This window comes from Pollicipes pollicipes, unplaced genomic scaffold (assembly GCF_011947565.3).
Source record: "Pollicipes pollicipes isolate AB1234 unplaced genomic scaffold, Ppol_2.1 Scaffold_7262;HRSCAF=8765_pilon_pilon_pilon, whole genome shotgun sequence".
NCBI classification, from domain to species: Eukaryota; Metazoa; Arthropoda; class Thecostraca; order Pollicipedomorpha; family Pollicipedidae; genus Pollicipes; species Pollicipes pollicipes.
Window position 1 is genome coordinate 26202413 of NW_023597055.1, and position 25391 is coordinate 26227803.

At 48.8% G+C, this 25391-nt stretch overlaps 1 protein-coding gene across 8 annotated transcripts; it reads right to left on the reverse strand.

Annotated features, from left to right (window-relative positions):
* Positions 1–1672: 1672 nt before the first annotated feature.
* LOC119113380 (putative low-specificity L-threonine aldolase 2) lies at positions 1673–18543 on the reverse strand. 8 transcript variants are annotated; one of them, XM_037237692.1, is made up of 13 exons: positions 18449–18543; positions 17396–17457; positions 16963–17090; positions 16228–16339; positions 13404–13487; positions 11126–11221; positions 6995–7167; positions 6454–6532; positions 4526–4640; positions 3818–3954; positions 3136–3183; positions 2575–2699; positions 1673–2076 (listed from the first exon to the last, which is right to left on the reverse strand). In XM_037237692.1, exons 2-13 carry the CDS (start codon positions 17442–17444, stop codon positions 1855–1857), a joined length of 1368 nt encoding a protein of 455 aa, XP_037093587.1. In that variant the 5' UTR covers positions 17445–17457; positions 18449–18543; the 3' UTR covers positions 1673–1854. The 8 variants fall into 8 exon arrangements, with proteins under 8 accessions (XP_037093587.1, XP_037093588.1, XP_037093589.1 ...); XM_037237693.1 differs by having other exon boundaries at positions 18418–18537; XM_037237694.1 differs by lacking the exon at positions 18449–18543 and adding an exon at positions 18356–18395.
* Positions 18544–25391: the final 6848 nt, after the last annotated feature.

Below are 25391 nucleotides of genomic sequence, written 5' to 3' on the forward strand. Positions count from 1 at the left end.
CATAAGAAGCGTGCTGAGAGGGACACCCAGGTCATGTGCTTTCCCGCGGTTGACTTGTGCCGGATAATATGTGAAGGTGGAGGCAGCAGCAGGTGTGCCCAAAATTGTCACCAGGAGTCAAATCTATCAGAAGCAGTCGCCATATGGCTATAAATGTGATAAATCCTACCAAACAAAGGTAAATGAAGTCCAATGAGTCGTAAACATCATCAAACATTTCGGAAGGTTCATTCGCACGAAAGAATCATTTGCTGGTCGTGCCAAAACCCCGGTGGTTAAGGCGTAGGTCTTGGTGCGTGAATGGCTTGCGCAGCGGACTTAAGGCCGATGAGCACATTGGTTCGGTTAAATCGTAAGTCGTCGCATAAGCGGAGAAAGCTGAGAACTTGTTTGGTCAGCGGCTACATCACAGCCATAAATGGTACGTAACTAAACCCATGCACCATCTGCGACATATTGGGGCAATACCTGCGTTGGAGAAAGAGCTCTCAAGGGGTTTAATCCACACATAAAAACCTCTCCACCGCTTTGCTGTCATTTTATGAAGTGCGTCGGCTACTTAGGCCATTTTGCCATGTGGCGTACATTGCTGTCTCGATCCACCTGTGTTATCTGGTGAAAATCTTCTCGCATTTGCAGACTGGCCAAGTAAATAATGGAGTTGGCACATTAAAAACGTGACAAGATGGCCTAGGTAGCCGACGCGCTTCATAAAACTAATCAGTGCCAAAAGCATGAGGCACTTACGGGATTTTATTTCGTACAAAATGAACTTGATGTTAATAAGAATACAGGGTGTGCAGCAGATTGATCCCGTTCGTCGCAAGGTGTTGGGGCCAGCCACGATTCTTGCGACTAGTAATGAGTCTAGTTATTTTGGCATTTTATACGGCTTAGGATGTGAAGTGAACCTTGGCTGAAAACATATGTGGAAAGCACTGATCTGAAAGTGATTTGAAGAGCACTGTTTCCGGATCTGTGGTGTCAGCCCTGATATAGCATAATTTGTAGTATATTTCTGGCAAGGTCCTTGAACCCTGTCCTGAACTCCTAAAAGCTATCCTGATTAAAGCTACCCTTTGGTGTCATTTTGTGGCTCAACGGGCTCATACAGCGAAACGTCGATGTTTCCATGTGTTCTACACAAGCTCACGCTGCAAGCGTTGTCAAGGACACGCCAATTCTAAGCTGAAGGTATCGTCTAACTGAGAGGGTCATTGAACTGTGTTGTCATTTTCGCTAGCTCGTTACCAAGTAGCCCGAAAAAGCTCCCCTTTTTGTCGCCAATCATATCCTGTAAATGGGAAACTTTTTCAACGCTGATGATATCCAACAGCTGTTGTACGGGAGGGGTTTGGTTGAGCATATGCAAAAGTTGTTCCCACGAGCTCCTTTTGGCGTCACGAATGACCTGCCCAGCCTCTGCTTTAAGTTGTTTGTATTCCATTAGATGGACAGTCTGTCGACTGCGTGTAAATCGTCCAAGTGTCATTGTGCGATTTCGACAGGCGTCTTTGCATTCTTCGTTTCACCATGAGCAGCTATACCTTGTTTCCCGCTTTTTTAGCTGTGGTTTGCTTTGCGACTCTAACTAAAGCTTAAGTCAAAGTCGCAGAGTTGTCGATACCAGTCGTTTCATTGAGTTGCATATCACATTTGCCGGTAAATTCCGTTCATTTTTTATTACATCTCATCCATGAAATTGACATTTGGGTTAAGTTCGGTCGTTTGAGCCATTTCGGATGTGATATATGTTGGCCAGTGATCACTTGAGTGTATCCGTCAGGTCTATGGCGTCCATCACGCATTCCGTGCACAGCTATCCACTACGGAGGCCTCTACTGCGGGCCGCGGCTACTCCACGATGACACTGACGCCCCGCTGCAGGCGCGTGCCCGTCGGCGTCTGGCGGCTCCCACTCAGACCTCGGATGACGAACACCAGCTTCTGCGCCACTTTCGTCACGTCTGCGTCGCTTACGTCGGCGTGCAGCACCATGCGCACGTTGGAGGAGGACATGGGGAACATGTGCACCGCCACCGGCTCCCCCAGCGCCTGGATCTCCTCCGGCGGCGCCTGCACAACAGCGGTCCGTTGGGTCAGCGTCCGACCAGAGGAGAGTTTACACAGGTGCAGCAGGTATCCAGCTCCGAAGGGGTTGCATGCACAGAGTCATGCAGCAAACGCATCTACAATCTCCTACGATGTATTCTCCATCGACTAAATTGTGTGCGTTTACTACCTAAAACGACAAAGGCAACATCACATTCTCACACGCTCATAAGCTAATGTTGTAAATGTCCGTGCTGAGAACAAGGGTCCTCAACACGCTGCAAAGGCATATGAGAGGCATTTCTGCAACGAAGGCATAACAACCGGCGCATTGTCAAGCTACCATCGCGACAGACAAGTACCCTGCACTCAGCATTGATCTCTGAAGATGTATGATCGACTGTCGTTAGTTTAGCACAACCAAGACGCATCACATCATGGCGCATATCATGGTCCCCGAGACACGCCGACCGGCCGCGAGACCTGACCTCTGCGTGGCCTCTGCCTGCTGCGTGACCTGACCTCCTGCATCCTCTGGCAGAACTGGTCGGGCAGCATAACGTTCGGGTCCAGGTCCAGCAGCAGAATGTTGCTGTGCAGGTTCTCCAGGTCCACGGAGGCGCCGGGCTTCCCGCAGCTGTTGATGGCTGCGGACACCGAGCAGACGGGGCGTAACCCGCGGAACCGAGCTGGCAAGCGTAGACAATCGCCAGCTCCTCTTAAGATCGCTGACCTGTAGGACGCCACATTCAGCTCACGACTGTCAGTCAAGGTACATCTTGGACAATTTTCACGCTGATGAGACGATGGTGTGTTACACAATGCCATATGTAGCCTTGGAATGGTTGCCTCGACCATACGAGGATTTTAACCGTTATTGCAACTAATTCTGCTGACCTTGGGCGTGATATAAAGATGAGGACAAGATTAAGCCCGTTTAGAGTTTCCACTGGAAAACTTGATTTACGAGGTGGATTTTGACGCTCTCTTTTATGTTCTTAACCACAACGATGACAAAGGACTTCACATTTGATTTCCATGAAAGCCATTGGAGGTCACTGACATAAAATTATCTCGATTTACCTTTTATGTCGAGAAGCATGCTGAAGGTGTAGTTCTTGACGCTAAGTCCTAATAAGAATGGGAACATAATATCAAAGGTTTTTGGTCATTTTGAACTTTGAAGGCCACATGAAATCACTGGCTTGACATGACTCAAAGTGATCCTTTGCTTACGTGAAGCATCAAGTTAAAGCTGGTGGCTTGAGCAGGTCTGAGGAAGCTTCAGGCACCGAGCTCTAGTTTGCCCTTGATTGACCTTATCTGACCCGAAGGTCATAACCTAGAGACATAAAAATAGCACAAACAAGTTCAAATAGAGAACTACTTGCAATGTGAATTTGGTGTCCAGCTCTGCTAGTTTTTGAGATCTCAGTGGCCCCAGCCCACTCCAACGAGTCGCATTCAACCGGTCACTCGAGCGTGTGGTAACCGAAGATCGGTCCTTTAGCTAGTGTACGGCAGAGGTCGACTAGAGTTAGGCAAACATCATAGATACGTAGCCATCACGTATAAAACCTTAAACATTAGCACATGGTCCCAAAATGGCAATTTCAAATTTATTCCGCATCGGATAATCTATTGGATAGGTTTCTTCACTCGAGCTTCATGTAAGGATACCTCGAGAAGAGGTGGCTGCTCTCCATCTCAGAGCTCTCAAGTTAGTGACCTGTGCCCTCTGCGCCTGCCGGCGGGTGGTCCTCACCTTCGGCCAGCCTCCGGGCCCGCTGGTGGTCGTCAACCAGCCGGTCACACATGACGTCCACGGCCAGAAGACCAGCGGCGGCCAGCACGCCCACCTGGCGCATACCACCGCCCAGCACCTTCCGGGTTCGGCGCGCCCTGACCGGTCACAGGCGAGGTCAACGGTCAGGTCATAGTCAGGGTCATGGGTCAGGTCACACAAGAGGTTATGGGCTAAGGCACACGCGCGGTCATGGGTCGGGTCATTCGCGGGGTTACGGGTTAGGCCACACGCGCAGTCACGGGTCGAGTCACTCGCGGAGTCATGGGTCAGGTAACACTATGATTTATGCTATGTTTTGTGATGTTCTGCACCAGGACTCTACCATGATGCATCTAGAGCCCGATCCGTGCTGCACCACTGCTCCGTTTGTGTGGCTGATCATAAAGTTAGGCACTTTATCTCGGCGGGAGAGCTGAAGCGCGGTTTGGTTGCTGAGCGTGCAGCGACGTGTTATCTCGGCGGGAGAGCTGAAGCGCGGTTTGGTTGCTGAGCGTGCAGCGACAAGTTATCTCGGCGGGAGAGCTGAAGTGCGGTTTGGTTGCTGAGCGTGCAGCGACGTGTTATCTCGGCGGGAGAGCTGAAGCGCGGTTTGGTTGCTGAGCTTGCAGTGACGTGTTTCGGGCTTCCACCGCTCTCAACAACACCAGCTCATCCTCTGGCCCTCACTGCTTGATGAACTGCGCTGAGCCGACGATCAGCGAGCCCACCGGAGCCGACAGCGACTTGCTCAGGCACAGCGTGCTGGAAGCAAATCCGCGGAGAATCCGCGACATCGGCACACCTGGCGGCAGAGACGGAAACTGATGGGAACAGCTTTATCTAAGACTGCGTTTCTTGCCCAAAACTGGGATGCAATGGATGAACAAATGGATTTTTTACATGCATGCAGGGACCGGCAGAGGGGGCAATTGTGCCGTCAGCAGGGGGGGGGGAGCAGAGGGGGGGGGGGGCAGTTCCTTCCCCCTGCCTTCTGGCAGGGGGCGGAGGCAAGAACATGTTTTGCCCCTCAAACATGTTGGGAGTCCCTTTTCACCAAACTAAAGGCACTGTAGCTATCCGTATATTACCAACATGGGCCATGATCTTCATCAGTAGCGCCCATATTGTGTTGAATGGAATGCTCCACAAGTGAATGGAATGCTCCAAAAGTGAATGTAATGAGGCAAGCATCAGATATTATGAAACAAGCTCACTTATAACTATTGGTATACGTTTGAGGTAGAAAAGGCTGCTCTGACAACACTCTTTCTCTGTTTAGTAACTATGCTTCTCAATGTGTCATTGTTTGATTACGTCATCGCACCTTGCATAACACTGAGAGCCACTTGATGGCCGTGATATCTGGAAATTGTGCCTACGAACGCCAGATATGAGCGACTCGACAATGACATTTGGTCTTGATCACCACGTGGGAAAAGGAACGGCAGGACTTGAATGTCATTATTATGGCATCATAGATGCCTGGTTGGCCTTGAAATAGAAATAGCGGGAGTGCAGCCCAGAAACTAGAACGGTTCGGGTTTAAGAAGGGCAGGGCTGTGTGCTGCACTAAGTGATCTTCCAGATGGCTATTTCAGTCCAAACCCCATACAAATGTGGAGCACTCACTTAAGGGAAGCTCTTTGCAGGCTTGGGAGGCACTCGTTGCGAACTAGAAGGCCCTGTTCTGGGTCCGGAGGCACCCTTTATATGCAGGAGGTTCCATTTATGGAGCAGGAGACCCCTTTCGTGCATCATGCCGTGTGTCTGGATCAGGATGCCCGTTTTGGGACAATGAGGCCTCTTAATCAGATTTGGAGGCCTCTCCCCCCCCCCCCCACCCTTCGTGAATCAGAAACTTTCTCTTCTGGATTATAATGTTCTCCATGTATCAGAGGGCCCTTTTCTGGCCCTGTTTTCAGGAACCCCCATTTTAGGAAAACAATACCTTGGGCTGGAAAAGAAAAACTCCGGCATTCTGGATGATTAGAACGCCCCATTCTGAATTGTTTATTGTCGACATTTATACACTTGGATATGATACACGCGACAATTTTATAAGGGGGTTCATGCCTTGGTGTTTCTTTCCTTTGAATACGACACCGCTCAAGGGCTCCTCTTCCCCTGTGAGGAGGTCCTTATTGTCCATGACGTCCGCCTAGAAAATCTTGCCCTCCAAGCCCCAAATCCATGGCGGTGCCCTTGCATCCATGTATGGGGATCCGAACAGGAAAACCTAGGAAGATTGGTGCCAATATTTCTCCGGGCAGCTTTAAAGCACGGTCGCACATGCCAAGAGCTGACCTAGAAGCGGGATTTGGTTCTCCCGCATTTTAGGACGTTCTCCCGAATTGCCCCCGTTCGAGCCTGCGCGTATACGTTGAGTGAACATTTCAGTAAGCATATGGTACGACATATGCTGCTACGTGACCAAGTAAGTGGCATGATACAGTCACCTCGCGATCAATCGTGGACGAATCGATGAAAAAAGAAAGAAAGAATCGATGTTCGAGGTCGTGGAGAAAACAACACCATATCGATACCACCCCGTGTGTTTCGCATTACCGCGTAATGAAGGACTATGTGTGGCATTGCGTATATCACAGTGGTCTCACCCAGTGCGGCGGCAGCGTTGGGTAGTCGGGCGCCGTCCATGTGCAGAGGTACTCCCACCTCCTTCGCCAGAGCCACCACCTGCAACACACGCCTCATTCATTGAGAAGTCTCCGGAAGAGAAGCCTTACTCGCCTTCGAGAAATTGAATAATCGAGTCTAAGCTTAAAAAGAAGTAAGGTTTATTGATTTTCTCCAAAAATTATATATCTATTACACACACACACACACACACACACACACACACACACACACACACACACACGTATATATATATATATATATATATATATATATATGTTTCTATTCATTTGTATTAAGTTACAGGTTTCTTTATTTCGACTTTTTAATACATGTGATCATTTTCAATTCTCTATTTATCTGTCCTTAAACTTTTAACTATCTGCTTTAGCTATATACTTGTTTTAAGCAACAAATTACGACAGGCCACGTCTTAGTCCGTACACCCGCGAAGCCAGCTTCTTTGCATCGCTCGCAACTCTCCCCTACATGAAACCTCAGCGGATGTGGACGACAACGGACCTGATCCAGGTAGTCCAGCGGTAGCACCTTGCCGCCGCAGTAGTTGTGCGTGTTCTCCAGGCAGATGAGCTTCGTGACCGGGTAGTGGACGTCCTCGGAGCGCACCTTGGCGCGCAGCAGGTCCGGGTCGATGGTGCCGTCGGGTCGGTTAGGCATCACTCGCGGGTGCACCCCTGCGGCGACACCAGTGGTGTTAACAGCGGATCGCACGGGTCGCATTTTGTGACCTTTTCAAAACGTGAAATGACGGTCACGATACAAAGTTTGAAGGTTTAGTGTCCAACTTTAACTGTCCAACTTCAAGTCTTCATTTACCTTTGAGTCATCTTTCCTGTGGGTCAGAAGCGTCCTGCGCTATTGTGTCCATGCCCTTCAGTTACCAAAGAAGTTGTTTCCTAGATAGCAGATGACATCGTCGTCACGGTCCACTACTTTCTAAGCTTCACGCGTGGTGAGTAGACAAAAAAATCGTCATTCTGTTGTGAAATTCTGACATTTCTGAATGAAAAGCCGAAACTCCTGAAAAAGTTACTCGAAGTCTCCGCAACAGGGCTCGCACAAGATGGCGGGTCTGTTGTTTTGTTGGCGCAAGGCAATCTGATGAATTATGCGGGAGCTGAAGAGCGACGCGCAAAAGTTCGTAAAAAAAATAAACGAAAAAAGTGATGTGAGAATCTCCCACTCTATACGTGGTTTGTGACTAGGGAAGCTATTCCATTTGTCGATATGTTCCTGTGTAAAAAGCGCTTCTGCTGGGAGCTCTTGCGCGGCAGTGCGATGCGAGAGGCGATGAAGGAACAGCGGATCGGCAAACGTAAAGGATAGGTTTGATCGTGGATCTGGGCATCGGTGACGATGCTCTGGCCATTGCCTTTCAGACAAGAGACAGGTGCTAACCAACTAATGAAGAATCGCCTGCTATAAACGTCAGCAGAAGTGTTCAGCTGAATAGTTATGCATTCTTGGCGGACTGGGCTCAACCTGGAATGTAACTGCACGCCTCCATCCCCAGAGCTCGCTTGGTTAGAACATTTGCCTTCCGATTCGCCCACCGTGGTGGGGTGGGTTTAATTCTCTTTCAGCTAAGTGGTCCACATTTGTATGGGGTTTTGAACTAAAAAAGCCACCTTGAAGATCATACGGTGCAGTTCATGGCACTGTCCTTTTTAATGCCTAACCTCCTCTGGTTTATGAGTTAAGCGACCGCGAAGATGTGCAGACTATTCCCTCGATACTATTTCAACGTCACCCAAGCATATATAACGCCATAACGTCATTCCAATCCTGGCATTCCATTTGCGATGCAGCGATTAAGGCCAGGATAAATATAACTGTCGAGTCGTTCATATCTCGTGTTCGTGAGCACGATTTTGATATCAACACGCGCTCGGGTGAGGGTCGATTTGACCCCCCCCCCCCCGTAAGATGTTTCCGGAATGGATTCCGAATATGGCGTGGCGTAGCCACGTGCAATTTTACATAGCCGTAGAAAAATGAATAGCGCGTCGTTTGGTGCCAAAATTTAAATGCACCTTGTGAGATCAGTGACCTACAGCAGATCAAAGTCAGGCCATCGACTTAGCTGAGTCGAATCTTTCAACCTGATGCAGCAACGGAGTTAGACGAAGCCACGCATTGCTCTGAGATACTTACGTAAGCAACACAACAACTAAAAGAGCCAATTCCATCGCCCTATATGGTCAGGTAGAAAGGTCAGACCAAGGTCAAAACCAAGCTGTTTTATTACTGTAGGGCTTGTTGTGTGCGGTAATCTCTGTTACTCATTCCAAATTTATTTATTACAGGAACTGCATTATACATATTTCATTAACTATTTTAAGGACAAAATAGGCCACTGACTTAAAATGACCTTCTCAACATCTTGTTTTTAGGAGCATACTGCCTAGCGTAATATTTGCCACTTATTCAATGACAAACTCGAAGCCGTTTTGTATGAATCTGGTCCCCATGACCTTGGAAATGTAAAATGAGGTTACTGACTTGAAATTAGCGTATGACATTTTGCTTAGAACAGGTATCTATGTTCTGGGTGCACTTTGGACACCAACCTGGAGTTCGACGTTTTTTTACCTTAGGTGACCCAAATGTCATGAATTAGAAACCTCAAACTTTGACCCAAGTGAACTCACGTATAAGGCAATGTACTTTGTGGATTTGGTGCCTCCAGCTCTCCTAATTTCTTAGATTCCAGGGGGTCTAATTGACCCCCACCCGAACGAAGGGTACCGAACCGGCCACCCGGGCACGTGCTGACAGCCGTCAATTGGCTCTCAATCCTTGTTTTGCAAGGTACGATGACGTATTCAAACAATGGCATGTTGAGGAGCACATTAACTAAACAGAGAAGCCGTGTTGTTTAAAACAGTTTTTTCCGCTTAAAAGCACCAATAGTCATAAGTGAGCTTATTTGGTTATATATGATGCTGGCTTCAACGCCTTCCAATGTGGTATATTCCCTTTAAGGCGCTCGTTATTTGGCCATGACTGGAATGGCCTGCGGCCGGTGGCAGCAGCTGCATCAAATGTCAGCTGACCTTAGAGGGCAGGACGGGACGTGTCGAGCATTGCTTTCATTTACGGCATGTTAATTTCTCGTCGCAAGATTCTGCCGTCGATTGGGAAGTTCCTGCCTGGATCGGAGCGGCAGAGGTCGCGCTGACTGTTTAGCCTAAATGCTGATCCAATAAAGCCAGCCGATCCAAAAACGTCGACTGAATCTTTAAGAAAAACAAATTTAAGTATAATGATGCACAGCGTTGTGCTAGTTAAGAGCACTGGACCATCTCAACTTGTTCAGTCTGTATATGCTACTATAATCTGGAAGCAGACCAGCTGTGCAGCGCCAACATTGTTGACGTGCGGGACGTCTGTGGACCCTGAAGTCCTGTGGAGCGGTGATGACCTCACAATACAGAGGCACCGGGCGCCGGGCGGGCGGTGCCTGATGAGGCACCGGGCGCGGGGCACGCGGACTGGCGGCCTGTTTTGGGCGCACGTCGAAGGAAGGGGTGCCTGAAACTGGCGTGATAATGGATACGAGCGTCGCGGTGGGCACGCCGCTTTGCCCGACTGTCGAAGAAGTCTTCTGGCAACGGGCCAACGGGGCCAACTTGCCCCTGTGGCCATGTTGGAGCAATGAAGGGTACGTAGCCCCCGTACGTAACAAAGGAACATTGGGCAAAGTCATGGCAAAAGATGCCCATGAGCTAGATGAGCATATCTTGGGCCCCGGCATTGGCAGATATGTCACAAGCTCCGCTTAGCACAAGTGCTGTGAACACAAAACCAGCCGTGAAAATCTTTCAATGGTATATTTCTTAGCATGGGAGAGATGGAATAGAGAAGATGGAGCTTTGAAGACGCAAAAAGAAGCAGAACTGCGGGGAAGCGAAAGGGGGGAGCAGGGGGATAAAATGGAGTGTTCTCAGTAACAAGGGCAAGGCCCTTATGCGACGCTGCAGTTAGAGCAAAGGGCAAGACTGCTTATTGCAATGAACGACAGGGAGGGTCACTCAGAGGGATCCATTCTCGGGTAGAGCTTCTGCGCATGACATCTGACCGGAGGGAATCCACAAAACAACTCAAGGTGGAGAAACGCATGGTTCATAGTTGAATCACGTGACAGGTGACGGCTTCCTGGTCGGTAGAAATATGCCACTTGTTGGAGAGGCAATAAGGGAGATGATACGACAGTGGGAAGCAGACACCACATAGAACAAAACAATTGACAGCGGAGAAATTCAACGCGACAGTGGACACAAAGAGATGCAAACCAGGCGCAGTAATAATATGGTTTGTATAGAGTGCGGCTCGAAAAAGTTCAATTGTGGCATCAATATGGCAGGGGTCTGTTAAGAACGATACATTAATGTTTACAAGTCCCACCTAAATCGCATCTTGTTATTGTCCATCTACGGCGTCTTCGTTGTGAGCATTACTGTAATGCTGGGGACCAAGAACTGGTGTCCTTCCCAGTTCGGTACAGTGGTCTCCTTTGCTCGCCGCTGCGAGTGGTGCAGCGCCAGCAGCTGCTGCAGGAGCAGTTATAAGCGGGGCGGGGAAGTGAGGGGGGGGGGGGGGACGACAACGATGTTCATGCGCAGACATTACCGGCAACAGTGGCGCAGCCGCCCTGCTCATACAGATGGATGTGACACTTGTCTCCCACGATGATCTCGCTGTCTCTGGCCGTGCAGTGACACATTACTGTGGACAGAGACGGCGCACAGACTCAGGCCCAGGTTCATGGAATAACAAACGTGACAATGGACGGAAACGACACAGAGACCCATGTCAGGGGAAAACCGATGCAACAGACCTAGATCACGAAAAAACAAAAAGTTTATACGCGCAACGCTATCAGAAGAAGTCACATTGAAAGAGTGAATAGAATAGTGACTATTGTGAGAGATAATTTGTGGACGAATACAATGAAGTGACTGCCCTACTTTTAAGTGTGCCAAATGCTGATACTGCGGAACCGTCAACTAGAATGCAAATTTCTCGACTGCATTACTTAAGGCATTGCATAGTGCCTGAGACTACGGAGTTCGGAGGCTGTACCGTGTTCCACGACACACGATCGGAGTCTGCGGGTGTGTTCGGCGGTTCGGAGGCTGTACCGTGTTCCACGACACACGATCGGAGTCTGCGGGTGTGTTCGGCAGTTCGGAGGCTGTACCGTGCTCCGCGACACGAGATCGGAGTCTGCGGGTGTGTTCGGCAGTTCGGAGGCTGTACCGTGTTCCGCGACACGCGATCGGAGTCTGCGGGTGTGTTCGGCAGCGCAGCGTGCTGCAGGGGATCATGGCCAAGCTAAGCCAATGGGCGGCCGCTAGAGCGCAGGTCACTAGCGGGGGTAGAGTGCGCTGGGACGGCCGGGACGACTCGAGTGTCGACCGAGGGCAGAGGTGGTTAGATCTCTATCAAGCTGTTGTGTTTAGCTCGTTCAGCTGGGGCATGAGCGGACGTGGAGCTGGACGAGGAGGCACTACACATTGGTGCAGATGTCTGGATACGTCTGTGCTCTATTCAAGACAGAAGGACATTTCTGACACCGAAAGATGAGCACAGGAAAACGGCGTCTATTTTCATCTCTTTGAATGACCATGTGATGTCTTACTCGGGTGGGACAGCCTAAGAAAAAGAGGCGTGGCTATAGAGCTTACCTCAACCGTGTAGCACAAGGAAGCATATCAATGGGATCTCGCTCCAGTCACAAATTGTGGGTGTAGTTACCAATTGAAGCGTCAGTCACAAATGGGCCTCAGCTTACGAATTTCGTGTCGGTCAGAATACGGTGCAGTTATTGGACGTCAAGCCGGCCACAGTTTCATAGTTGGCTTCGATCACATATGTTTAGGATATCCTGTCAGCAACAAAATCTCGAAGTAGTCTGCCCCGCGACGTCAAATTATTGTTCGCCGTGTATGTTGCAGCGTGTGTGTGCGTGCTGTGTTTGTGTTTGTGCGCGTGTGCGTGTACGTGCGCGCGCGCGTGCGTGTGCGTGTGCTTGTGTGTATGTGCTCGTGCGCGTGTGCGTGTGCGTGTATGTGTGTGTGTGTGTGTGTGTGTGTGTGTGTTGTGCGCGTGCGCGTGCGCGTGTGCGTGTACGTGCGCGCGCGCGTGCGTGTGCATGTGCGTGTGCGTGTGTGTATGTGCTCGTGCGCGTGTGCGTGTGCGTGTGCGTGTGCGTGTGCGTGTGCGTGCGCGTGCGTGTGCGTGTGCGTGTGCGTGTGTGTGTGTGTGTGTGTGTGTGTGTGTGTGTGTGTGTGTGGTGTGTGTGTGTGTGTGTGTGTGTGTGTGTGTGTGTTTGTGTGTGTGTGTGTGTGTGTGTGTGTGTGTGTGTGTGTGTGTGTGTGTGTGTGTGTGTGTGTGTGTGTGTGTGTGTGTGTGTGTGTGTGTGTGTGTGTGTGTGTGTGTGTGTGTGTGTGTGTGTGTGTGTGTGTGTGTGTGTGTGTGTGTGTTGCAGCTATATGACGCGCTGCCAGCGGTCCACGGCGACCATTTGGCTTTTCGTCCATTTTTAGATAGCGTAACGTGGGCTGAGGCTTCGGAATAAGATATAATGCAATACAGCTATATGTGATAACGGGCGATATCCGCATACAATAGCACGCTGTCAGCGCATGACGACTTTCTTGACGTGCGTGCCATACCATCACAAAGTCAACAATCATAACTAAACAAAAAAAACACCCTCCATTGGCTTTTCAGTGAGACAGCGTAAGATGGCGCCTACCGGTGCTCACTTCACTACTCATTTGCTGGATATCAGATTGGTGCACACTTGTTATCATTTTATCATTAATATATTATGTCTATTAGTCAAGTTGTATTATTATGTTGCGATTACTACATTGTACTATATCATATCATTCGTACTCACTGGATATGAGATTAGCCATGGTGCCCGAGGGCACATATAGCGCCGACTCAAAACCCAACATGTCGGCGACCTTCCTCTCCAGGGCTGAAAACAGAAGTTATTCGATTCAGTGTCAGGATGGATCGCATAAGTTACACCACATAACGACGATTAGCCCGTCAGAGGTGTGTTACCAGCGCTTTGTAAATGGACTGGGCCAACAAAACATATTTTAATTGATTGTTAATTTTCCTGTTATGAAGCGAGGAAGCAAACCCGTGTGAAACTCCCCACATATTCTGGATGATATTGCTCACCCAATACCTGGTCTGTTTCGGGAGGTATCGACCTTGCTACATTGGCTTCTGGAAACAAAAACAAACAAACAATTACACTGACCTAAAGATACACGAAGCAAAATGACATCTGCTACGGATTGTTTTTTAGTTGAATGTTGTCCAACATCAGTCCTGGACAATGGAACGAAGCTAGCAACTGCGTGATTTGCGGAAGCGCACGTGGGCGGCTGCACGCAACGGTTCTAAATCCGGTCACCGCCATCACCTGTTCCCTTCAGAGTTTCTTCGCGGGCGTGTGGCTCAGAAACTAGAAGGATTCAAGCCTCAACAAGGGCAGGGCTGTAAACTACACCGAATGATCTGCAAGATGGCCATTTCCCTTTTAATATTCGGTGAGCTTGTAAATTTCCAGCCTTTGCGTTCCCTTTGTTAAAATAATGAAGCACGTTTCTATCTGCCACGTGCGTTACATCAGTTGCCCATGCACGACATTTTAGCAAACTTATTGCTGAACCATTCCGAAATAAAGACGAATCCCGGTGCCGTACGTAAAATGGAAGTAGCACACCAGATGTTGCATACCGTTACACCGATCATGACGAGGTAACTGCACTGAGAATTTTCATTGACAAGTGTCAGTAACTCTTCTCTCCAGTGTCCAAAGATTCGATAACCAGTTTGGCCCTGCCTTTCACAATGAATGATGCTCAACACCAGAATTGGTTACTTCTCCAGTTTACTCTGGCCGAACCTATCGTTTCAGGAAACGGGAGTGACCGGCATTGGCCAGTGTTACTTTTTTCTCGGGGAACATAATTTATAGTAGGTCGATACTCAGTCAAGTTCGTGCATTTTCCGTGGGTTTCTGTAATCACTCATAGCACCGCATGCTGATCATCCTGATTGAACTTACAGTAATTAAGACCGTGGCGTTACATCACTCACACAAGACATTGCTTGATCTGTGACCTCTGCTCCCATGCCATTCGATCGTGCAATGCCTCGTCAACGGCAGATTCGGTGGCAAAAGTTGCACGTGCCACAATCCTCGTCACGATCCGTCCTGCCCTCTGACATCACTTGACCTTTAGCGCGGCCACTGCCAGGGGCCGCAGGACACATCTGTTAAAGGAATGTTCCACATTAACACGGGGTTATGAGCTGAAATAGCCAACTTTAAGACCTTCTGGTGCTGTTCGCAATCCTGACCCTTTAAGACCTAAGCCACTCCAGTTTCTGAGCTAAACGCCCGCGAAAATCGGGGAAGGTATATCGGGGGAAAGTATTTCAAAGTCGCCTTGGCATTCATAGCGTCATAAAAACGTCATTCAGATCCTGCCATTCCATAAGCCGTGCGGCGATCAAGGCCAAGAAAATATAATTATTATGGCGTTCATATCTGGCGTTTGTGAGCGCCATTTCCAGATAGGACGGACGTTAACTGGCTCTCAACCAATGTTGTGCAAGGTACGATGACGTCATGGATCCATGCCGCATTGAAGGGCATATTTGCTAACAGAGTATTGCGTTATCTGGAGCAGTCTTCCACTTAAAAAGCATGCCTATAGTTATCAATGAGCTTGTTTCATCATATCTGATGCTTACTTCAATAGCTTTAAACGTGAAATATTCTCCTTAAGGACAAATAAAAATCGCCTAAAGCGCCTAGAACTACACCCCGCCACGGGAGAGTGGCTCGAAGGTCGGTGCTTTAAACAACTGAGCTATCGGGACGGACAAAACAACATGCTTGAATGACATGTTCATAGTCATGACGTGACGTGCTTCTTTCCTAATCACTATGTTCGCTGTTGCAAGAAAAACAAGGTCCGAACAATGTTTGATAGAGTTAAACCCCTGCTAATCTTGACCTCTGAACCAGGGTCGGTGACAATGCTGATTCAGAAAGAACTAGAACCACAACATCTTGCCAACTGATCAGCCTGGCCTGATATCGCACTGACTCGAGTCAGCCAAAACACCCACTGATTGTTGGCCTGTTTAAAATGCACTTGCCATGAAGGTACGCTGAGGCCCGTTCTTCAATGACCAATGGAAGCCTATTCCCTAGTTCGGGGTAAGCCCATCTCCCACCTATGAAGTCACGGCTCAGGCCCATTTCCTACTCGCCCGAGAGGCGAAGCTGTTGAGTTTGTTTACAGCTAAGTCGTCGCTCTCGATCTAGTAGCGCCTAGCAACGGTCGATGCGCTGTTGGCTGTCTGGTATGTCCAGTAAATATGCAGATCTCGATCTCATGTAGTGTGATCGATAGTGATGTCTTTGGCGTCAGATCCCTTTCCAATAACTGTTATTCGAATAGCATTCAAAAGCGCCTATCTTACTCGTTATATGTCTCTATACGGTTAACTAACCTGATTATACTTGTGTCTATTTGCCTTTTGGAACTGAAGGCGCTCTTCGATGGCGTGTATCTGTGACGTCACCTTATTGGGCGGAGTTTGAGCCGGAAGGCAATGAAGAGCCAGACCCCACCGAGGCTAACCATTTTAGATCATCTTTGGGATGCCTGTGAGCTGGGGCTGACCTTGAACGGTTGGGTCGTCACCCATGACGTCATCTCCGACCTCGGCCTCCGCCATAGCCCGCCTCATGGCAGCGGTCGGTCTGGTGACCGTGTCACTGCGCAGATCAACCACCTGCGCACCCGGGCACGTGGTAAGTCAGGTCAGCAAGGCCGCACCACGCATTGTCTCCTCAGACTGCTGCGAACGAACTGATTTGTGCGGGCCACAGCCTAAGTCAACTAACTAACACTCAGTCACAAAAAAGAAGCACATCCAATGCGCGAAATACCGAGAATCTCATCCCATCGGTATCATCACATCGAGCGCCGGGTACGACTCAGCGGAAGGGTCTGAAGGCGTTGCCTGAGAGTGTACGTTAGAGCGTTACCGGCCCAAAACTCTGCATGATCATGGACGGTGACCTTAATGGCCCAAATATTCGGATGATTACGGGCGGTAACATTAACTGCCCAAAACCCCGCATGATCGCGGGAGGCGACATCAACGGCCCAAATCCCCGCATAATCACGGGCGGTGACATCAACGGCCCAAATCCGCGCATGACCGCGGGCGGTGACATTAGCGGCCCAAAACCTCGCGTGATCGCGGGCGGTGACATTAACGGCCCAAAACCCCGCATGATCGCGGGCGGTGACATTAACGGCCCAAAATCCCGCATGATCACGCAAACGGTCGTCGGTCGGCCGTGGTACGCCGCCGCCGCCGCCAGCCCGAGGCGTCCTGCGGCTGCTCACCCTCATGCCGGCAGGTAGCTGCTGGTGGTGCTCGCCGTTCGCTCCGTGGTACAGCCTCGCCGTCCGGCTCTGCAGATGGCCGTGGGCCTGGTGCCTCGCCGGCGATCTCAGCGCTGCTGTCAGCGCCGCTGACGACGTGCGGAAGATGCATGGCAGTTTGTCCGAGAGGGAGGGAGCGCTTGTGTTTCACAAGCACTCAAGCATTGACGCGTTTACATGTTTCGAGGGGTAGAATAAGTTCAGTTCCGACATGAGTGTGCAAACTGCTTTACTGGAAAAAGCGCATCATTTTCTAGCAACTTTCAGGAAAGACCATGACAGAGTAGCATAAGCTGATGCACATGGCTATCCTGTAACAAAGTATATCCTGATGTCACTAAGTGGCACTAGGAATTTTTCAATTCCGATCAGCCTGTATACGCATCGTACCCACCTTGGTAATATGTGGGAATTGCTACCCTCGCAACAATCACGTTGAGCATCTAAACAAGTGCTCTGAAAATCACATCCACACTAGTGAATACATGCACACTGGCCAACAGTTAATCATGCGAAGATCTTCGTGGCAGACAGTGTTGTTCAGTAGCCATCTACATCTTATTCTATTCACTACATTTATGGCACATACATGCCTATACCTAGGGGAATAAGCCAAGTGTCACCTGAGGTTTCTCAACTGGTGTGTTCATAACCTTTTAATGTTACGGGCCTGAGATCTTCATTGTGCGTATGCTTTTGTTAAATGGAAAACATTCTGGGTAAAGGCGTAATAAATGGCGAACATAAACTCTGGGTATAACGGAACCATTAGGCATGACGATGAGCTCACGGAGGCGTGAAACACATGCACAGGTGGCCCAGTACATAACCAAGTACAACCAGGGTCGGGTACGGAATATATGGCACCGCGCCGCAGGCCATCACACCAGGACTAGCGGGCCAGTCGGCTGGATTACACCGCACGGCTCCTAGCGACGCGTCACCGACCGCTGACGACGGCACCCGCCGCACCGCTCACCGCTGACGACAGCACACGCCGCACCGCTCACCGCTGGGGACAGCACACGCCGCACCGCTCACCGCTGACGACGGCATGCGCCGCACCGCTCACCGCTGACGACGGCATGCGCTTTATCACTCACCGCAGATGGCGACATGCGTCGCACCGCTCACCGCTGACGACGACACGCGCTGTACCGCTCACCGCTGACGACGGCACGCGCTGAGTCGCGTTCACCACTGACGAAGGAACGCGCTGCATCCCTCACCGCTGAAGACGGCGTGCGCTGTACCGCTCACCGCTGATGACGGCACGCGCTGTACTGCTCACCGCTGATGGCGGCATGCGCTGCAGCCGCTCACTGCTGATGACAGCACGCGCTGTACCGCTCACCGCTGACGACGGCACGCGCTGCACCGCCCACCGCTGACGATAGCACACGCCGCACCGCTCACCGCTGACGACAGCACACGCCGCACCGCTCACCGCTGACGACCGCCGAGGTCTCGGTGCGCCGTACTCTGGCTGTGTGCGGAGGACGTCCGTGGTGGGCCAGACACCCCTCACCGGCTCAAGGTCCCCCGGACACTGCCACCCTGGACGGGGCTGTCACCAGACCTCCCCCCCCCCCCCTCCCCAGCGTGGTGGTGTGTCGCCGCAGCCAGGGCTGGACCCTGGGCAGAAGCGGTGCGAGGGGTGGTGGCAGGCGTCGCTGCGAGACGTGACAGCGCACACTTTGTTGTTTCCTTCGAACAGTGAAAGTAGTTATAAACATGGCACGCTCAATGCCAGGGGAACATCAGGGCACGACACACCTCTGGTTAGTAGGCGATTTCTTTTTGTCGCCATTGCCTTATCCAGAGAGGGCCCGGACTCAGAACATGATGCTGGACGTCACCTACACAGTATTCAGAACTGGACAGACTGTCAGGAAATAGCAGGCTGATGACCAGACCGCATCAGGAAGAATATTCGTCCATCCTCCAACCTTCAAGGACCACATTAAGAGAATGAAACGATGCAGAACGGCACCGCTACCCCCGTGGTGCCTCCGTGCGCAGCCAAATCTGGTGCCCGCGACAACGGCTACGTAAATAAACAGCAGACACATGCCAAGCATCAGCGCTGGCCCGTAAGACTGCCATTCGTCATGCCTCAGACGGCACCATATCGGTGTTTCTTTTGATTGGTGAGTCGTGGTACTTCGTAAAACACAATCAAGGCTGTGAATTTAGGTTTTCTTAACCAGGTTATTCAAGGTTTTCTTTTGTGTGGCATACTATTTGAAACATACCACACAACTGCCGCCGAACAAACCACAATCTGCGCGTAGCTCCGATGGTCGCGGGATGTGACCCGGCATGGCCGGCACATGGGTCTCACCGTGGACAGCACGCGGCTCCCAGAAGGGATAGGTACAGCGGGCGCCGGAAGGCAGTAAGTAACACCAGTAACTGCTGACCACTGACAAATGTCATCCCGCGGCAAGAGTCGTGTCGCTTGGGACACACATAAACACCAACAGCTGCTAGGAATGAGTGGAAAATCGTGCGAACGAGCCCCGATATTTACTGCAGCAAACTGTGCAGTGGGTACTAATGTTAATTATATGATACCGGGCTATGATGTGATTCATTCCAGTCCATAAGCAACCATCCAGCGGCATATGCAGCAACAAAAGCATTGGCAGTGGCAGCATAGGCACACGTTCAGCACTTGTCTGTTTGAGTCGGCTGCTGTGATAAACTAACAAACCAGGGCATTAGTAAAGAATTAGCCGCATGATATGCACTGATAATGCATGATATTGTTGATCATTCATTAAATATATATATATATATATATATATATATATATATATATATGATATTGATAATGATATGTCATTAATCATGATAGTATGACCTTTACAATCAAGGGACTGGTAATGTACAATAACAAGGGACTGGTAATGATTATTGCAATTTTTACGAGGAACCAATGCGATGAGAGGCTTTCAACAAAGTTAGCTGAGATGCTTTTACAAAATTTATGTATATACCAAACGCACTGACAATGAAACTACTGTTTGCATGCGTTTTCATGGACACAAATAGCTATGCCACGCAAACGGGATCATTATAGGCATCTAATAGCTAAGCCACGCAAACGGGATCATTATAGGCATTTAATAGCTAAGTCACGCCAACGGGATCATTTAGGCATTTTTTCTTCAGCTCAAGCTTATAGTTCACCAAAATCCGAGGCGAATAGTAAGACCGGCGATCAGCTGTGGCGAAAGATCCAGCGCGTGGGATGCTGGCTGCGCTATTATACCACCGTACGTTTTTGATTTCTTGGAAATTTCGGTCAAAAAGGATCTGGCATCATCCTTGTCCAAAAAAGCATGCTCTTGCTTATACTAGCCTACCAACCCCAATATATAGAAAATATACGGCTTTTATGACCATATTTTTACAACTCCTCAATACATTTCTAGCTCAAAATCAATGATAAAATCGTGTTGTTAGAGCATGAAAGCGAAGAACTTTTCAAAGTTTTTGAAAGCTTGAGACCGTTATCATTGGTAGAAATGGATAACTCTAGGTTTAAAAATGGGCAGTAGCTACACTCCGGCTGACCGGCCCTGTTTATCGCCGCTCCTGGGGATAGCAAAGATCAGGTAGACTCTGTATCCAATTGGTGAGCCTGTTCTGATACTCGCTGCTTAAGCTGGAAAGCATGTGCGTAGTTCTCCGGGTTAGCGCGTCTACCTTCATCAGGTCATGGTCGCTGTAAGTAAGAGTCGGAGTAGGAGACGAAAAACTGCAACCCCTCAACCCGTCAAATCTGATCCATCAACCTGTTGCATCTGACCCGTTAACCCGTCATATCTGACCCGTCAGCCTGTCACATTTGTCCCATTAACCCGTCATATCTGACCGGGCAAGAACCCCATTTTCTACTCTCTTTGTGGGTCGGGCTGTGGGCTAGACTTGGTGGACTTCTGCGAGTTTCATATCTTATGACAATACTTATGCCTTTTTAAAACCAAACTGATATCAATATTGCTTGTGCGTTAGTTTTGAAATTAAAGGGACTTAAGAATGTACAAGAATACCCAATATAGCTCTGAAAAACAATGTTTGTTTTAATCAATGTTTTGATTTTCCAATAGGGAAATAATGACAAAAAACATGAGCACACTTGACACACCAGTTAAGTAAATAGCAGTCCTTTACAAATTAGATGCAAATATCTCACCGAAAAGTAAAGCACTATTACCCAAATTTTCCAAGCTTCGCCTGATTTCATTGATGAATTGTTAGATGGATTATTTGATTCAACGCAGCGACGTGCTGCGTTTGATTGGTATTTTGAATATGAGATGCACTGAAACTTTTTTGTGTTATGCACAAACCGTGACTCAAGGCCCATATTATCGATGACTGAAACGAATGGAACACCGAACGACTTGCATTGTCCAAACCAATCTGACTTGTCAGTACAGCCCGTAGTTACTGGCGTATCAAATGCACATTTGGTGTGTATCACATGCCTGGTAGAAATCTTAGTAGTGGTAGTGAAGATTTTGTCTATTTATGCCCGAGTTTTTCCATGCTCAACTACAGCACGCAATTTACGACGGTGATTGCAGGGGCTCTTACCTACATTATCTTTTACCGTTACTCGATTGCCATTAATTCCCAATGTGCGCGTTCCATAAAGAGCACTGTTCTGTTTGCTCCTGCTATCTTTACCGATATCAAGTGTGTAAACAAGTAGCATTCAACATTTCACACCATTAAAATATACGGTAGAATTTGTAAACTTGCAGACGGCAGGCTACGTAAACGGATGTCTTAGACATACTGTGCTGAGGCTTTTCCTTCCGAAGAAATATTGCTTTAGGATTTAACATCTCACATTTTTCTGCCTTTGTTAAAGCTGTAATAAAGTGGGTAGGAAATGAGTTAATATGAGAGAAAGATAAACCTGAAGTGGGGTCAAAGGTCTTCATTTGAAGGGAAGATCTTTGACCCCGCAATAAGTTGTATATCTAAAGATATTGAAACAAGAACCAGATATGATACAGCTATTCGTATGCTTTTTAGCGCAAGCGGAAAAAACTGCTCCAGACAACACAGTTTCTCTGTTCAGGAACTATGCTCCTCAACATATCGCTGTTCATCATGCCATAAGACGTGTGTCATGATTTGACAGCCTTCGTTTTCATGTCTGAACATGTGATCCATATTTCGCATTACAAGGACGTGTGTTGTGGCAGCACTTCATGTATCGTATTACCGGGCGTGTATCGCGGTAGCAGTCTATGTGTGGCAGCATCAGTCTGCCATATTACCATTCCCAGTGTCACGTTGCCACCCCGTGAGCCGCCTTACCATCACGTGTGTTACATAACCAGTCTTTGTGAGGGAACGCCAGACCATGAGCCACATGACCTGAGTCACATGAGTAGCATTACTAGCCCGTGAGTCACACTATTGGGACGTATGTTGCAGCTGATCCTGGCTCGTTCGTGCGGGCCCTGCGACCGGCCCTGCTGGGCGCGACGCTGTCTGGTTCGCCGCCGCTCCTAGTTTCGTGTGCGCATCAATAAAAATGTCTGGCATGACTCTGGCTCAAAGGTACGACCGCTTCTCCGTGCGGGACCGTGTCCGGCTGGCACGAGCGCTGGCGCGGGATTTACGCGGCACCCATCCAGTCAGACGTGCCCGCGGGCGCGAGCCGCAGCACCTGTCCAGTTCGCCGGCGCCGCAGTCAGTCGCGGACGTGGTGAGCACGGCCACGCGAACGCGCCTGCTGCAGCAGACCAGAGTTGGGTCCGGCCATCCGAGCATTCGAGAGCGCCACCGGTCAGCCAGCCAGCAGCCGCCAAGGCCATGTCCATGAGTGGCGTTAGCAGCCTCCTGCTGGTGAGTTGGGCTTATTTGTGAACATCTTTACAGGCATTGTAAGGGCTGCATTGCTTACATGAACCGCAGTCTGACGCATTAATATTTGCTACAAAGAAGTTAGAGTATTGCAGTTACGTCGCGGGGCATCTAACCCTCTATTTTTGTGCTTATTAGGTTCGGAAGGTAGGCAGTGGCGAATGCCTACTTGTGAAATAAAATGCATATCAACAAAACAAATGTACTGCCCAAATACCACTTGATCTCATCATTCGTTCAACAGCAAATATGCTCAGTCCACGTTCCCAATGTTCTCGTGAAGTAGCAGTGTCTCATGGCAGCACAGTAGTCAACTCTTATTTTAAGGCGTTTGATGTTACCCATAAGCTATTTGTGGTGACATCTGAGGTGGCCAGAATCACACGTCGGCAAATTCTGTGGAAGCTACGCGGAGAAATTATCCTGCATTTTGAAACGGATTTTCTCACGCTGTTGAAGCTATTTCCATCAACGAATGATGCAACAATTGGACTTCTACCACCTTGATCTACCTGTTTGTGAGACTAACTCGGCTTTTATGACTTGACAAACCTGTCAAGTTATAAGAATTGTATGGAAAGTTTGTTATGGAACTTGTTAAACCAAGTTAGGATTCATGCGATCCTAGAATGCATCACTGATTGTGACTCACAGTCGCTCTGGTCATGGACCAGAGGCGAACGGTGATCACAATGACAAAACTGGTGCATTGCAGCAAGTGGCACGACACCATGCATGACATGACTTTGATACCAGCACACGGAAGGTGTCTGGCATGACCGTAGACATTGTCACAGGAAGAAAAGTGATCAGTCGCAAGCCTGTCGTTTTATTTTAGACATGTGAAACAAATCAAACAGCCTCGTTCTTTGAACTTTTTCAGATGTCGAAAATATAGTCATTGGTACACGGTTTACCATCTTTGTACCTATTACAGCAATTTTGTTCAATGAAATATCGGCTATGACATTACCGAACGGGGTTGATTACGACAGTCACAGAGTATATCACGTCCGTCTTGACTGTCCGTGGTCAACCGCTCAGGTGGCTTCCTGGTGTCACTTAACTTCAGCGGAGCTCAACAGCTGATGGTCATTATCAAACACCTTGCAGAAATATGACAGCGCTTTCTCTGCACATCACGAGACGCATTTTGATGTCTTGAAATGGCTGTAGGATCTCAGCTGCCACTAGTTTTATACCTAATAACGGCTGCATCGTCAGGCGAAAAAGGCCCATGCAGTGCACATTGTGTTGCCTATCAAGTTCTTTTCTCACAAATTCTCACCCTTCGCTCTGTGGATTCATACTCGATTGTACACAAAACACCTTGACTACGGACTGGCATAAGCACAAACATGCTAAAAAGGCCAAAATGATGTCACTATATTCCGGATGTTAATCGCTCCCATGAATCCCTCCCGAAAATGATATCTCAATTTCGGATGTCAACTAACGATTGTCCAGATGAGCGTGATTGACCTGGCGTTGACCTGACTACCACTCTTGCACTGTCAAGAGTCAACGTCTCGTTGGTCTCCCGACGACGAAATGTCATCCGAAATTACCAGATTTCATTTTGGCCTAGGTAACATTTTCCGTTTATATAAGTAAGAAAGCGAGGTGTTTTGTGTATGATTAAGTGCATACCATTACGGTTCACACGCGAACACGATGCAAACAAGATGACATAAAACACGAGTACCTCCAATGACACGTGACCGTGCCCCAAGCCTACATGCACTTTTGAGGTTATCCCAATTTCTAATGGACATAATAAAGGCATGCCATTCAGTTCTGAGCTTTTTGAAAAATGCATTAGGACCAAGATCCCCAAATCGATGTGCTCTGTTTGTGATACTAACTAAATTCTAACAAACTAAACTAACTAAGCTAAACTAAGTAAACTAAACTAAACTTACTAAGCAAACTAAAAACACTAACCAAATTTTAGATTGGAAATTAAAACCGGAGTATCACATGGATACTTTATAAGGTTTTATGTGTCAAACTGAACTATCTCGAAGGTATATATATATATATATATATATATATATATATATATATATATATATATATATATATATATATAATACTTATATACATTATACTTATATATAATACTTATATTATATATATATATATATATATCATACTTTATGCACATAATACTCGAAGGCGACGGTTCTGGCGGAAGTCATCCCTCTTCTTTCCCTCCCCCTGAAAAAAGAGAGGCGTTGCACCAAGCTCATCTGTTGCCAGTGTTAAGACCTGCTGTTCGATGTTCAGTCACTGGAGGGCTGACATGGTGCACCTGAGGGCTCATACCTCCCGTTTCAGGTGTTGGCTTTGGCGCTCGGCGTGCCGCAGACCGCGGACGCTGGTCCAGCCGCGGCCGTGGCGCGCCAGTTCTCCTTCCCCGTGACGGCCACCCCGCCCCTGACCCAGGAGCGCAGCAGCGTCTCCAGCTTAGCGATGTCGGGGGTCAGCTCCGT

Excerpts from the sequence above, each read along its gene's own strand:
- LOC119113380 (XM_037237692.1), bottom strand. The coding sequence starts at position 17,444 with ATGCTCAACGTGATTGTTGCGAGGGTAGCAATTCCCACATATTACCAA. Across the intron at positions 13,488-16,227 it reads TGACGACCCAACCGTTCAAG|CCCTGGAGAGGAAGGTCGCC; the intron begins GTCAGCCCCAGC and ends TTCTGTTTTCAG. Across the intron at positions 4,641-6,453 it reads CAACGCTGCCGCCGCACTGG|GTGTGCCGATGTCGCGGATT; the intron begins GTGAGACCACTG and ends CTCTGCCGCCAG.